We start from the raw sequence: 14,498 nt of genomic DNA on the forward strand, positions 1-14,498 counted from the left end.
TCAGCAAATAATTAGTAACAAACACTTTATATCATCTTTGTTCGAGATGCACTGACTAGTCGCGACAGATGGATAAGTAGAGGAGGACCAGTTCCAAGACCTGAGTGCTCTTCTATCCTCAATGCTTTTGGATTTATATCCCTGGAGCAACCTTAAACAATTGATATATGCAGCGGGTTTAGAAGCAAGAGGAGAACGTAATATGAGTTTGTATGTTTTTAGCTCCATTTTTCTCAATTTGAACTTGTATTAATAACTCTGAAACAAAGATTATCCGAACATATATTTAAAAGTACCTTTTTTCCGATTTTGGTATGAGGAACCTATTCCCAAACACGTATTGGATTAGTACGAACTATTGTTATAGTTACGAATGAATATTTGTAGTTATAATATGGCAGGTTAAGTGTAACAAAAGACCATGTGTTTTTAACTTCGTCTGGCTAAATAAATAGTACATTCATTTATTGCCTTAAATAAAACAAAAGCAAAAAAACATCCCAAGATAACCGAACCAAGCAACCATCGAGCCTGGCTTCTGCTTGGATGAGTGAACACTGAGCGATTCTGTCCTTGCAAGCAGTACGCCTGCCAGGCAATTGGCCATTCGGAAGTCATCTTTATGCTGTTGGTTCCCATTTTATGGGCTTCTTAGCCCTAACTTCGCCCGGTGTAATAAAACATTCTGTACCTTTTACCGTGTATCAGATAATAACAGATTTCCAGCATCCCTCAATCACATGCTGTTCTGTTATGCAGTACAGTCATCACTAGATACAACCTCCACCTAACTAAATAGTCTCTGAAGATGGGTTAATATTTTAGCCATCCGTTGGAGCCGAAATAAATGTGTGTTTTGATAATTTTCCTAAAAAAGATAACTATTCTATGATTAAAGAAAAGTAAATAAATAAATAAGAATGGATAGAGAATGTGAGGGGCATAATATATACACTTGGTGAGCAACATATATTTTAATGTTGGTGGACTGCAAACTCTAAACCACATAAACAAGGAAGTCTTATTTGGAGAATACACTATGATTCAGCGGCCAGACCTTGGCAGTCATTGGCGGGATATAGCACATCTCTAGTGAATTCTGTTGGCTATTTCTACATAATAACATCAGTGAAATTTTGGGGATTAGATTGCATCATCTAAGAATAGACTGTAATTATATTTATCTCCAATTTTATGCAGTCAAAATACAAAAATATACTGTATATGTGCATTAAGTACTGTCAAACTAAGGATGTTAATAGTCTTGTTTAGGGTTTACTGATAAATTTATCAAAATCTACATATTTTCCCACACAAAAATTAATTATTGTGGCTTTTGCGTATCTTCATCGTAGCATTTATAATTCCATGTTCCAACTTAGCTAAGATTAAATTATAGTACAGTAAGATAAATCAACAATCACTTCCCTTAAACACCTAAAACTGCAAGAAACAAGAATGGTTTCAAAATACGTATTTTTTCTATTTCTATTTAATGCAAATTATTAGCGATTTTGTTCATTTTAATAAATATTTAAATTAATTATTTATTGCATAACTTTATAAGCCACTGTGCCATTTACATTTTTATTTAGCACAAACTATGTATTTTTATTAAATTTTTAATGTGAAAGGGTAGAGTTTAATGCTTTAACTAATTACAATCGTTACTTTATATTTCGGGGCAGGATTGTTTTTTTCTAAATTACCATTTTATTAGTTCAATACTTATGAACACTGCTTCATTTTATTGTTATTATATTGCGGTAGGTTTTACAAAACAAAAACTAATGTATATTTTGATTCAGACTTTAAGATCTCTTAGATCGTGTTTCAGACGATTCGGAACGAAAACAGCAATTCTTATTTATGAAAGCAACCCTTATTTTCAACTAAACCATCTTCTTGTAATGTTCTCCAATGCAAGAGCGTTTGTTAAGAAAGTTGGAGAAAGGTTGAAATTGGAAAGTTCTATAAATGGTTTAACAATGAATAAGCTAACATTTTTGTATTTTAAAATCACGTATTAATTAAATCAACTAAACAACCATTAATTAAACCTGCAAAATAAACTTATGGTTATACAAAACATTAGTTTAAAAAGACATGTTTGTATGAGGAAAAAGTAAATGACGATGGTTAAAAAAGTACTACCGTATAGTTATTTTCATTAAAATACGATGCTTATGAAACAGTGAAAGAGCTTGAGAAATTCACTGTACGTCATGGAAACTTTCTCATCAGATATGAAATTTAAATAACTAGCCTATGTATTCTAACATATATGGTCAGTGGTAACGTGTAGAAGACACAGGAATACGCATAAATCTACAGTTTATTCCTGGCTCCTAGACAGCTTATTAATGAAGACACTATTATAGATCTCGCACCTGCTTACGCTTTAAGTCATCTGCCTATTTCCAGCAGCTTAATTAATAACGACACGGATGTGCAATGTTTACTGTCTCTTTTGGTATTATGTAATTGAATTGACTGAGAAGTATAGCCTGAAGAAATAAACTAACATCTGTAAGACATGAGAGAATTCGCAGACGATGTAAATAATTAACAATCATAAACTGTTTCTGGTTAAGTGTTAAAATAAGTGTTCCACGCTTTAACAGCTTAATATACGCAAAAAGATTGTGACGAAAAGCTTGCCCATGAAACTGAACTCCTTTAACGCTTCATCAATTCGGATCTCAGAAAGTGTTAATTTAAAACAAACTTTTAATCTGGAACTTGTATACCCATTAAAGTTACATTGTTAACATTTTTAAAATTCTGTAGTTATTCTTCAATATGCTGGTCAACTTATAAATTTCTAATCGGAACCTATATTTTTCTAGAAACACTGGCTAAAAATTCGAAGACTTTTATATTCTTAGTGTTATTTTCAAATCAAATAGTTTTAATTTTTGCAGGTTTTTATGTGTCTCCCAGTTTGGTAGTTTTCTCTTCCTCGCTTTTCACGCACATGTATGTCATGGCCTCTGACTAAGGCACACTTATACATACAAAACAATGTGGTTTCCAAAATGAAGAGACACGGGAGAGTCAACAGGTGCCATTAAAAGCTTGCCTGCACGACTCTGTATTTTATTTTTGCGATTATACGAATCACTTTTTTTAGTTTGAATGCTCTCTGAAACTGAGAGTTTGCGCACTCCCCACAGGAGCACTCCGAAGGACAAATGGGGGTAAATTAAGCCATAATACGCTTTAATTAGTAACTTACTCGAGCAGTATTCTGCTAAGAACCTCAAAACACAAATGTCTGAGGAAATTTTTGGCGCAAACGTGATTGATGTGCTCATTCCAAGTCAACCCTTAATCAAGTTGTATTCCTGGGAATTTTGAAAAGAGGACTTCTTCCAGTGTGGAGTCAGCCAACAAGTCAGCAGGTACATAGTGGTTGCCCATACCAAGTAAAGCAAAATTTAAAAACTTTGGATTTTGAGGTGCTTGTTATGAGATTAAGGCTCAGAAAAGTATTGAACACAGTCGTGTGATGTCAACGAAGGCCTGTTGTTTCAAACGCTTCATTTGATATTGCCATGAAATAGAGTCGTATCATCAGCATACTATTCCTAAATGCAAAGTGATGATCCTGTGCCATTGACACAAAACCGGAAAAGCACAGGACTGAGAATGGATCTCTGGGGAAACACCGCAACTTAGTTCTATTTGGTTTTGAAGATTTATTTGATATTTAGACAACTCTGAGTCTATAACTTAGAAATGAGCTAAGCCATTTAAGGGGCATGTCTCTGACGCGACTCAAGTCTGTAGAGCAGTGTGTTGTGGTCAATTCATTCGAATGCTTTGGACAGATTTAACACACTCATCGTGAGGTTCCGATAATATCCCCTCTTGATTTTTATATACCTAACCGTTTAGCTGTTGGGCTTTTCTGAAAGTTTCAGAAACGGTTATTATAAAGACATTTTTATCACTTTCAAACAAAATAATAACTCAGATTGCAATATTTTTTCAATCAAATGTTAAAAAGCTGTTGCAGTTTCACGAATATTTTATTTTATAAACAAATTGCACTTACATTAATTTTAAAAGTAATTATTTATGATAGTTTAATTATGACTTAAAGCAAAGAGACCTTGATTTTCATAAATATAATCCGTGCGCCCTCCTGTGTAAGCCATTTACGGCACGTGCTAGCGTGTTATATTGTATGCTGTGAAAAATATTCGTAATTTTCTTGCATATTCTTTCACCGAAGCACACCTGTCGGTGCACAGTTGAGTTAGTTCCACGTACCTTACTGGTCAAACTATATTTCAGTTTAAGATCGATTTTGTGAATAATGCCATGCTTAACCGTTAATTACTAGCAGCAATTACTAGAAATCCCCCTGGTTGTAAAGGTGCGTGATCACTAAGTTAGATTTTCTATAAACTGCTAGTGCTTCACGTTTGGTAATCGAGTCTAGGATATCCATAATTAGCATAGGAATATTAAAGGAGCCCGCTACTTCAGTTATTAGAGGCCTTTTTCCCACCACTGCTGATTTACCGCTGAATGTGAGAATGGTATGACAAGATGGAGCTCCGGCACACAACGCTCAGGCAGCCACTGACTTTCTGATTATCGCTTCCCAAATAGAATAATAATTCAAATACTAGATAAATGTGTCATAGAATTGACTGTAACACGTTAGCAAGTGCCATAAATGAGTTACTTATGTGCATGCATGTATTTATGAAGACAGAGGTTCTTTTAAAACCTGCTTTAAGTTATAATTTAGTTATCGTAAATAATTAATTCTAACAATAATTTAAGTAATGGGGTTTTCATAAGAAATGATAAAGTTCAAAATAACAGATACTATACAACCAAATACGATACGATTGAAATTACAGCATGAACGTTCATATCACCTTATAAATGTCAACTATGAAAATGTTTCTGTCAGATGTTTGTCTCTAAGTATCTTTAAAATTTCAATTTCATCAATAATCAACATAAAAATGGCCATAGATAAACGAATATATAAACTACCGAAACCTAAGTTTTGATGCATTAATACATGTCTTAACAATTCGTATGGCCTTATAGGTTTCACATTTTATTATGTTAGTTACACAAGAGATATCTCACCCAGTGTTATAAATTAAGACACGGAAGAAGTGAGTGCTCAGACTGCCATCAACGGAGAGAGAGGCTCAAGTAGCCTAGGTAATAAATATGAATGGTATCAAAGGTTTCACTTCCTTTTTTCTATTTTCGTTCTCTTAGCATAAGGAGTTTCTAAATTGCACTCAGTACTTTAACAACCTTAGCGCTGCTTCCGAAGTGACAGGATATTCAGAAGCTGTAAAGTTAGGAGGTAGGGTTCGCCTCCTATCGAGATCCATGAGGAAGAAGGGGAAGCCAGCTCTGAACCAGCCTCTCTAGTCAACCAGTCAAAGCAGGCAGGGGGTGACACACCCTTTTTGAGGCTAGTAAGAACCTCTGATAGTTAGGGAACGAACCCCACAAAACTCCACCACTCATCTCCCGCAGCAGAGTAGACCTATCGAGTTAAACTTGCACCCCAGAATCTCGACATTTGCGGTTAGTGCCGCTCCTGGACATTCATAAGGTTGCCCAGATTTAAGTGACACATCGGTTTTTGCTGTGCCCTGTGGTAGGCTCAACTGGAAGGTGTAAACCAGCCAGACGTGATCCCTCCTTGGCGAAGGTTTCACTTACAAATGGTTGTGCGTTCTAATCTAAGGCTGTAAAATTTCAGGTCGTATTGACATAAATGCCATAAAAGTGTTCTCTAAAAGAGGTATTGCTCTCCAGTTTTATTGCTCTAACCAACCCCCATACCACGTAACTATTCAAATTTGAAAACTGTTTGGAAGAGTAGAAAATTTGAATGGAAGTGACTACCCATAATCTTAGGAATATGTGTGATGAAATTTGAAAGAATCCCTGTGCCAATCTTGTTATACTGGTGGCGAGAGAAAAGAAGAGACCTGGACCGTGCCGGCGCACAGCTGTGTACTAGTGTGTTGCCGCGCGGTAATTTCAGGCGCTTCGCCCCACAGCCAACCCTGCGAATTGTTTATCCTAGCAGATGATGATAGTTCCAGCTCTGACAGTTCGGATGACCCTAGTGACCCTGAGTCTGATGAAGAATTAGCAGTACCATTGCCGATGGACACTGATACAAGCACAGAGAACAAAATGTTTTCTAAATGAATGTGAACACACTTGTTTAATTTTAAATGTAAAATAATGGGTTGTTAATTTCAACATTACTAACAGTAAGTTTTTTATGTTATCTTCCGAACATGCTTGCCATTGGAGGATTAAACTGTGTTCTCTCGGTTTCATATTCAACAATTTACAACTTTAGCAAAATGTAATAATTTTCTTTTGACGTGGTATTTGTAAAGCTGTTGAAGCAAATTTTTTTTTATCCAATTAAAAATGTTCCTATTTTTTGCGTAAGAGGGTTTTTGTTTACTGTATATTCAATATTGTGTTAGTCAGTAAGGTAACATAAATTTTGCTCAATTTTAATTGATCAAAACAGTACAGTCGTTTAAATTATCTTATAAAACATAACAATTAAGGCCGCAAATCAATCAAAACAGTGAAACAATAATGGAATTACGAAACAAGGCGCGGCAACATACTAGTAGTAGCGCCTACAATTTTCAGATAGGCCAGAATTCAGGTCTCTTCTTTTCTCTCGCCATCAGTACTGTAAGTGTAGGGTGTAGAAGTTTAGACTGTAGAGAAGAATACATATTTTATAGGTTAATGTTACCTACCAAAACCTAATTGATGGAGCATCTTTAAACGAGTTAATTCAAATATCTGAAGTTTAATTTAGACACTACATGAATACCTTTGTTCACCATCTGGCGAGAAATTAAGCAATATGTATTGTTTAAGTTTGGATTTGCAATGTATATTTAATCAGTCCACAGCGTTATCGCTATTACATACAGTATAATATAACACTGTGTCAATGTAGATGTTTAGGTTAGTACAGAAATAAGGTGTAAACTTTTGAAAGTATTAAAGTTCGTGTATAAACTTATACTCATATCAAACACTGTGGAATATGAGGATCTGTTTCATGAACAGTATTGGACAAAATATTCTGCTACTATTTATTAAGCATTACTAGTTTGGCTTATTTTATGTATAAGAATAAATCTTGAAACGTGTGCATTTAATAATAATAACCAAGTTATTTTATTTAAATTCAACCAGAATTCAACAAAAACACGTAATAATTAGGATCTCCAGGATCTTGATAATACTGCACTTTTATTACCGAATTCACATTTCTAGTTAAAATTTGTGTGACAATTACGAAGTAAAAATACATTGACAGAGCTGACGTGCGATGTTTGATAGAACTACAGTACTCTCCGCTTGTGTAAAAAACTGCATTTGAGTCCATGGTATGTAGTCAACGAGTCAATCGGTAATTTGCCCCGCGCAACCAGACATGTCAGCGCAAGTACTCAGTAATTGCAGAAGCGAACTTTTTCCACACGGTTTTCCCTCCCTGGTTGAATGCATACATTTGGGTCCACTTTAACGTGGTGGAAAGAATCACGCGGTGAAAATCTGCATCATAATATCGCTCCAGTGAATGTAATCCTCATGAGACACTAAAAAAGGCGAACGGGTAAAATTTCAAGCTCATGTGCTACATTCACGTACAGTAGTTTAGTCAATTCTGCCAAAACTCATTTTAAACTACATATACTATGGAGTTGTAAACTATTATTGATTGATGATTGAATAACAATATTTCATATAGCTTCATATAAAATAAATGTATTATACCTCTTCAATTATATTCTTCCAAATTTATACTTAAAGCTTTATTTCGTCTACATTATTTCATTATAAAACGTATCAGTTAGATCTTCTCTGCCAAATACACCCATTTTCTTTTCCAGTTCGAATTCATCTTTTTAACAAAGTAGAAGTACCACGTGTTGCGTAACAAGCTTCGCTGCGGTTGTAAAGAAATTCCAAGTATATAGCTACGTGTATTACTACATCACGCGTTAAAATGTTTGATTTATTCTGCGATTTTATCGTTTCATTTATGGTTACCATAAAACCAATGTAAAAATGTTTAGTTTTACAAACGCTAAGCCAAATACTATCTAATAACATTCACTATCATCAAATTGGATGTCGCCTCTATAAAAATTTAGCTTTATGGAATTCAAATTTCCAGTCTCCTCAGAGACTCGAGGAGGTCAGTTCGTCCTCGAGATGTCATACGACGGAGATACAGTTAAAGTAACGTAAATTCTATATTTCTAGGCGATTGAGTAGGACTAGCCAGTAAAGCTAGTTTCAACAATCTGGCTTGTTTTTTTTCGAGTAATCCCTAGTAACAAAGTAAAATATGACAGACAAATATTATTATTGACAATGACAAAATATTTGGCATACGGTCAAACAGTTAACCATGCAACGGGACGCAACATGCACATTCTATGTGGATCTATGCATCAAGAAATTCTGGCATGCACTCGATTTTTGCATGGTGACAAATGTTGCACCAACTGTAATAAATTGTTTTGTTACCAAAGGTAAATCATTTATGCAGCGTGGTGTAGTAAAACGAAGCATGTAAAACACTCTGGGACCTGTCTATGATGCACGATTAATACAAATATAATCTTATAAGTGCAATACTACTTTACTGATATGAGAATATATCTGTGGCAGAAATGAGAAATTAAACGAAGCACTTTCTTTCGAAATAAATCTGCTTTTATTGGCCGGTCAGGTAAAATGAAACATTAGTCAGAGAAATGGACATAACAATAATGAGAAACACAAACTATAGTTTCTCAGAAACTATAGTTTGTATGAAACCAACTATAGTTTTGTGAGAAACCAATTTTGCTGGTTGGAACACAAAACACTACACTTAGCTGGTTTATAGGAAAGTCTTTGTGCCATTCCTGTCCAACCCACCCTCCAGGATGCAAGCTTCAACCTGCGCGAAGACGCTACATCGAACCGTATCTCGGATGTTCTTCATTTCATCTGAGAACGCCCGGAAACGATTTCAATCATATACTGGTTTGGTAAGCATACCTGCATGCGCTTCTTCTATCGCCCATCTTACTATATTCTCCATCCTAAATTATCTACCCACAATGAATCGCGATATACTTTTGTCTATACTTCTGCCACGAATTCTTCCCACACCGATATTTATTATAAATCTTCTTATGCAAATCGGAAGCTCATTAAGAACTGTGGGATCATGAACGGAATCAAGCATGAGAAAATTTGGAAGAGATTTAGTTGGTGGTGAGATCAAAATCTCATGCAAGGGCACTTCTTAATTATTATATAGCAGTGAGTATTATATAGCTTAATTATTGTATAGCAAGCTAACTACTAAAGGAGAGCCTTCGGGTCGGATTTTAATATACTGACTGTTGACATCTAATACATTATAATGTTCTACTTCACGCATACCGCTACATCTTAATCTCTTCTACCCTCAAAATCCACAATCCGGCATAGTGCCTCTCTCGCTGTTCCCAATGACCTTTTAAAAATCTATCAGATCATAAAACCATCAGATCTACATCCCAAGAAGAATTGGCCGATGTGCTCATTTTTATATGTACTTAAAGGTATACAGTGCTTGATGTTAGAATGGCATATATTTAAAACCTAACCCAGTTATTGTACATTGAAAATCAATTTCTTGATTGTCTGACTTCAAACGTCCATGTTAGTGTTTTTGATGCTCATTGAACACGAGTTTCACTTATTTTGAAACCCTTGATAGAAGTCCTTAGTTTGAAAGGACAGTTATTCTTTCTTCCAGAGTGATAGGATTTTTAGGAAGGTTAAAGTTAGTGGCAGGGGCCGCCTCCAGTCGAGATCTCATGAGGAGGGGTGGCAGGGTCTATATCTCATTCATGTCACCATGGAAGGAGATACTAACTCTGTTCTAGCCTCTTTCAGTCATAGCGGGAAGGGCAAGTGTAAGCCTGTATGTAACACTGTCCACTTCTACAGTCATCGTCCGTAGTAGACTTAACCTATCTATCCACCCTTTTACCCAAATATATCGACAACTGTGGTTACTGATATGCCGTCTCTGGATCACGGCGTTGCCCAGATGAACTCGTGAGGCATTTATTTTTGCTGCACCCAGTACATGTTCAAATGGAAGGCTGATGTGGATCAATTGCCTCCTAAGGTAATTGAACACGTTAGTGATGGTAAATTCCAACGGGTGCAATCAAAATCACTCCATAGCACTATTTCAACAATAATTGTAAAAGGGAGCATGTATATGGCTACATAATGGTTGCTCAAATAACCGTTTGTGTGTTTAAACGATGTTCTCCCCTATAAGGTTTATAAGGTCAGTGGTAGTATCGAAGTTAAATTAGTACAAAAACACAAATTAAAACAGATGTAGTGAATATGAAAAATTCATTCTGCATTTAGTAGATTAACTGCTTTAAAGTTATATGAATTTTCTAAACCAAAACTCACAAACAGGGTACGAGATAAAGAATATTGTAGGGTTTAGATATCTTTGATTTGACCTTTTTGGGCATTCATTATAAACAGCTCCATCAGTTACCAAACAATAAGTTTTTATTGTTGTTTTTAACTGTACCTATGATGATAAATAATCTTGATAATGTGCTTTTTGTTTCAGACAAGTGTTTGTACGACCGCAAGTAAAGCAGTCGGCCCGAGCAACAGTATCACCTCTTCAGCCTCTTCTCCACATGTGTCTTCCGCGTCCACTACGCCCGCTCTCGTTAGAGCAGACCCCAAGCCTGTCGAGTGCAACCTCTGCCACAGGAAGTTCAAGAATGTGCCAGCACTCAACGGGCACATGCGGCTGCATGGTGGATATTTCAAAAAGGTGAGCACGTTTCATACTAACCATAGTCAAACTAGCGTCTGATTCTCGTCTTCAGGATATTTGTTTAGTGTCAGCCGTAATATCTTAGTCTTTGTGGTAGAATATCGAAATGTTAGACAGGTAGGCTAGAATTATTATTTTGAAACAGGTATTTTTAATTTACAGTAGAGTAACTGTATTTCAGTTTAGCCTTTATTTTGGTATATTTAAAATGGTGAATTCTATTAGTAATCGTGATTCCTATCAAGCTCATCGTTTTATTTTGAATGTTAAATCGTATTGATACAGATTCTAATAAGATAAGGCAACATGTGATGGCAAATTTTATTTACAGTGAGTTGACGAACCTGCATTGAATTCAAGACCTTCAAACGCACTTTAAATATTGCCCCTTCCTTTGAATACAATTTGTTGCAACGCCTACTTATAAGTTGACTGTTTGCTCTTATAAAATCCACCTTTTGGAATCAGTAGCATTGTTCCAGAAAGTAGAAGACAGTTATATTTGGGTCTTTGTTATGTAATAAGTCTGTCTTCCTGCGGTTTGTTGATGGGCGCCGAAGAATGTAATTCCGCATAGAACATAGGTTTTCTGCACCTTATTCATGTTTCCTAGATTGAAATAATTATGGTGTTTACTCCACGTTAACTGGAAATTAGGTAACTCGTTTTTTTGCAGCCGGTCTTAATTAGTAACACGGTCATCTTCTGAACGAATGATCCATTAAAATTGGTCTTAAAATAAGTATCTGTGTATGTCGGAGTCCTTAGATATTATTTTTATCATATTGAGAAATTTACCTATGTGGTATCCATCAGCCAGATTAGTCAATAACAAGTGGGATGATTAATAAAAACGCACAGAAGAAGAAAAAAAACTTTAGAGCTAGCGTGAGGAGTTCACAGAATACAAATATCAATTTATTATTAACTAATTTTGAATTCATTTAGTAATCACTACCTCTTAGTATATTAGTAGTAGGCTAAATGCATGTTGGAGTAGATTGTTTACATAGTGTAGATCGTTTTAAAAATATAGTAATCAGTCCGTAGAATTTTTTTATTGTGATTATTATGTTCTTAAAATTGTTTTATTTACAATTATATACTATATTATATTGCATGCCTCCATAGGAACCAAAACACCATCATAGTACCATTCCGGTAATGGTAAGTTTCAGATTTTTTTCTTTTCTTTTACAGCCCCGTAAAATATATTATTGAAGAAAGATCCATATATGGCAAAAACTAAGCTTGCTTTACTTAGTACATAATCCAAGTATGTATAATCATCCTAAATGCACGGTCGCAAAGCTACTTCCCAAAACTGGGTGTTGATCTCACACATTTCATGAATTCAATATCTTCACTGCTTCTTTACTGTTAACGTATGCAGATTACTACATTATGGATTGTTCATAAAAAGTATTTTTTAGAAATCTGATTATCTTCCTCTCTCTCTCTCTCTCTCTCTCTCTCAATTATTCGACTTGTTTATGAAATCTATAATTTTAAAAATTTTAAATAAAACTTCCTGATAACGAAACCTTCTGAATTATTTATGCTATATATAAATTTAGAGTAACAACACAAAACATAAAATATATGATTAGTTTTATTTGTGCACATCCTCATTTTCTTGCATTAAACATTAATTTTGTTTATAAGATATATTTATACTTAAAATAAGTGAATAATTTCATAACCACATCGTTGTGGGAAATAATAAATATTATGTGCTAAATTAAAGAGCAAAGGTATATGTATGAAAACTTACAACAAATATTTTACTCTACTTCATGTACTACATTTATGTTTCATGCTTCGCTAGGAGTCAAAACATCATCATGTTACTGTATCGGTGAGTTCAATAGAAAGTATGATAGTTAAAAGTACTCCGAGTCATGCCAAAGTTCGTGCTAGGCCTAACACTCGGCTACTAGGAATTTGTTACTGGTAGTAAAATTGTTACTATACCTTTTTTGATTCTTTCTCTACTTCAAGCTATATCGCCTTAAAATATTCTCAAATCATGTGCACACGTTTCTTTTATATTGCTTTCTAATTTTCTTTTTACTTAATTAACTTTTTTTTGAAGAAAGTGTGCGGGAGATGTTCAATTGTCTTCAAAATCAAAAATAAATCCTCAAACGCATTCTTGTCTTATACTGTGAAGAATTTTAAATTAACTACCATAGTGAAGTATGCAGTAAAATTCTTGCATAATCAATTTTAAATCAAACAGTTAGGATTGTAATTGAAAAACTACTGACAAAAACCTATTACTGCTCATATTTAGGTGGTCACTTGGACCGTTCTAAGGTGGTAAATTTGTTATAATTTTTTTCAGCCGAATAACTAGAAAATTCTTCCAGTAAAATTACCATAATAGTCTTAGTGGAATTCCATTTTGTTACTCTGCTTTTGTTGCCAAGGCAGCATGTGTTTTTAACTTATTTCAGTTTATGTATTCTAAATCCAACGTTGCATAAAAACGAGATGAAATCGTTAGTAACTGCAGGATGTTTCAATTTGATCAATTCAGTATTAATGTGAAACACACCCCTTGTAAAGTAGACCGGTCTACTCCAAATTATAGCAGTTCAGTAAATGTAAAACTCAATTTGATTGCAGTTGGAAGTTTTCAACTAGACAACTATTGAAAGCTCCCCAATCAGTCGCAAGAGGCTGCTTTGTCTGCCTTGCTAGCATTAGCTGGAGTTCTACATTCGTCCATCACAATCAGCTTTAGCTTTGATTGCGTTTACTGATTAGAGTGGTTGCAGTGATTCCATTAGCTATTGACATACCGGTACTATAAATCTGGACTACACAGCAGCTCAGCTTTGTTATCGATAGAGCTAGTGGAATCATTGACTTTGACATTGCAGTAATGTCTATGTCGGTAAAGTTAATAGTATGAATGTTTATTATATATTTTTAGTTGTGTCGGATATTATTTATAATGTAATGAATTGATCTGTGAAAACACTGGTTATAATGATGTCTGAAACACTGGTTATAATGGTCTTTGAAAACACTAGTTTTAATGATATGTGAAAACACTGGTTATAATTATCTATGAAACACTGGTTTTATTGGTCTGTAAAAACACTGGTTATAATGATCTGCGAAAACAATGATTATAATGATCTGGCGAAAATTTTAAGTTCTTTTCTTTACCAATTTAATGTTTAATGATGTTGCAATTCTTCATTAAATTGTTTCCTAAGAAATCTTTTTTTAATTTTAAGATTTTATATGATGTTTCAAATTTGTTGGATTTGAGTGTTTATTTTATTACCGTTGTTTCACGCTTCTAAGGATCCAAAACACCAGCAACTTACATTATCAGTAAGTTTGTTTTATTTATTAACTAATCAACCCTACTCTTACTCCTTTAGTACAATATGGAAATTTAATGAGATAATATGTAAAAATACATGCAGTTATATAGATATTAGAATTATATGGCAATATTAATAAATAGTTATGTGGCTGCGGGTATAATAAATTCAGCAGCAAAGTACAGGGTAAATTTTTTTCGTGTACTAAATGTTGTATTTATCCGTTTCTATAATGGTACAGA

General features: G+C 34.5%; 1 protein-coding gene across 3 annotated transcripts in view; it reads left to right on the top strand.

Annotated features, from left to right (window-relative positions):
* The window catches only part of LOC124352711 (serine-rich adhesin for platelets-like), an 850,824-nt gene that overhangs the window by 782,671 nt on the left and 53,655 nt on the right, over positions 1–14,498 (top strand). For 2 of the 3 annotated variants that reach the window (XM_046802336.1, XM_046802335.1), the window contains exons 10-12: positions 10,697–10,909; positions 12,741–12,770; positions 14,234–14,263. In XM_046802336.1, the coding sequence (XP_046658292.1) occupies positions 10,697–10,909; positions 12,741–12,770; positions 14,234–14,263 (273 nt within the window). The remainder of the gene's footprint in view (positions 1–10,696; positions 10,910–12,740; positions 12,771–14,233; positions 14,264–14,498) is intronic. The other variant, XM_046802337.1, reaches the window with a different exon arrangement.

The sequence above is a fragment of the Homalodisca vitripennis genome, chromosome 1 (genome assembly GCF_021130785.1).
Source record: "Homalodisca vitripennis isolate AUS2020 chromosome 1, UT_GWSS_2.1, whole genome shotgun sequence".
NCBI lineage: Eukaryota > Metazoa > Arthropoda > Insecta > Hemiptera > Cicadellidae > Homalodisca > Homalodisca vitripennis.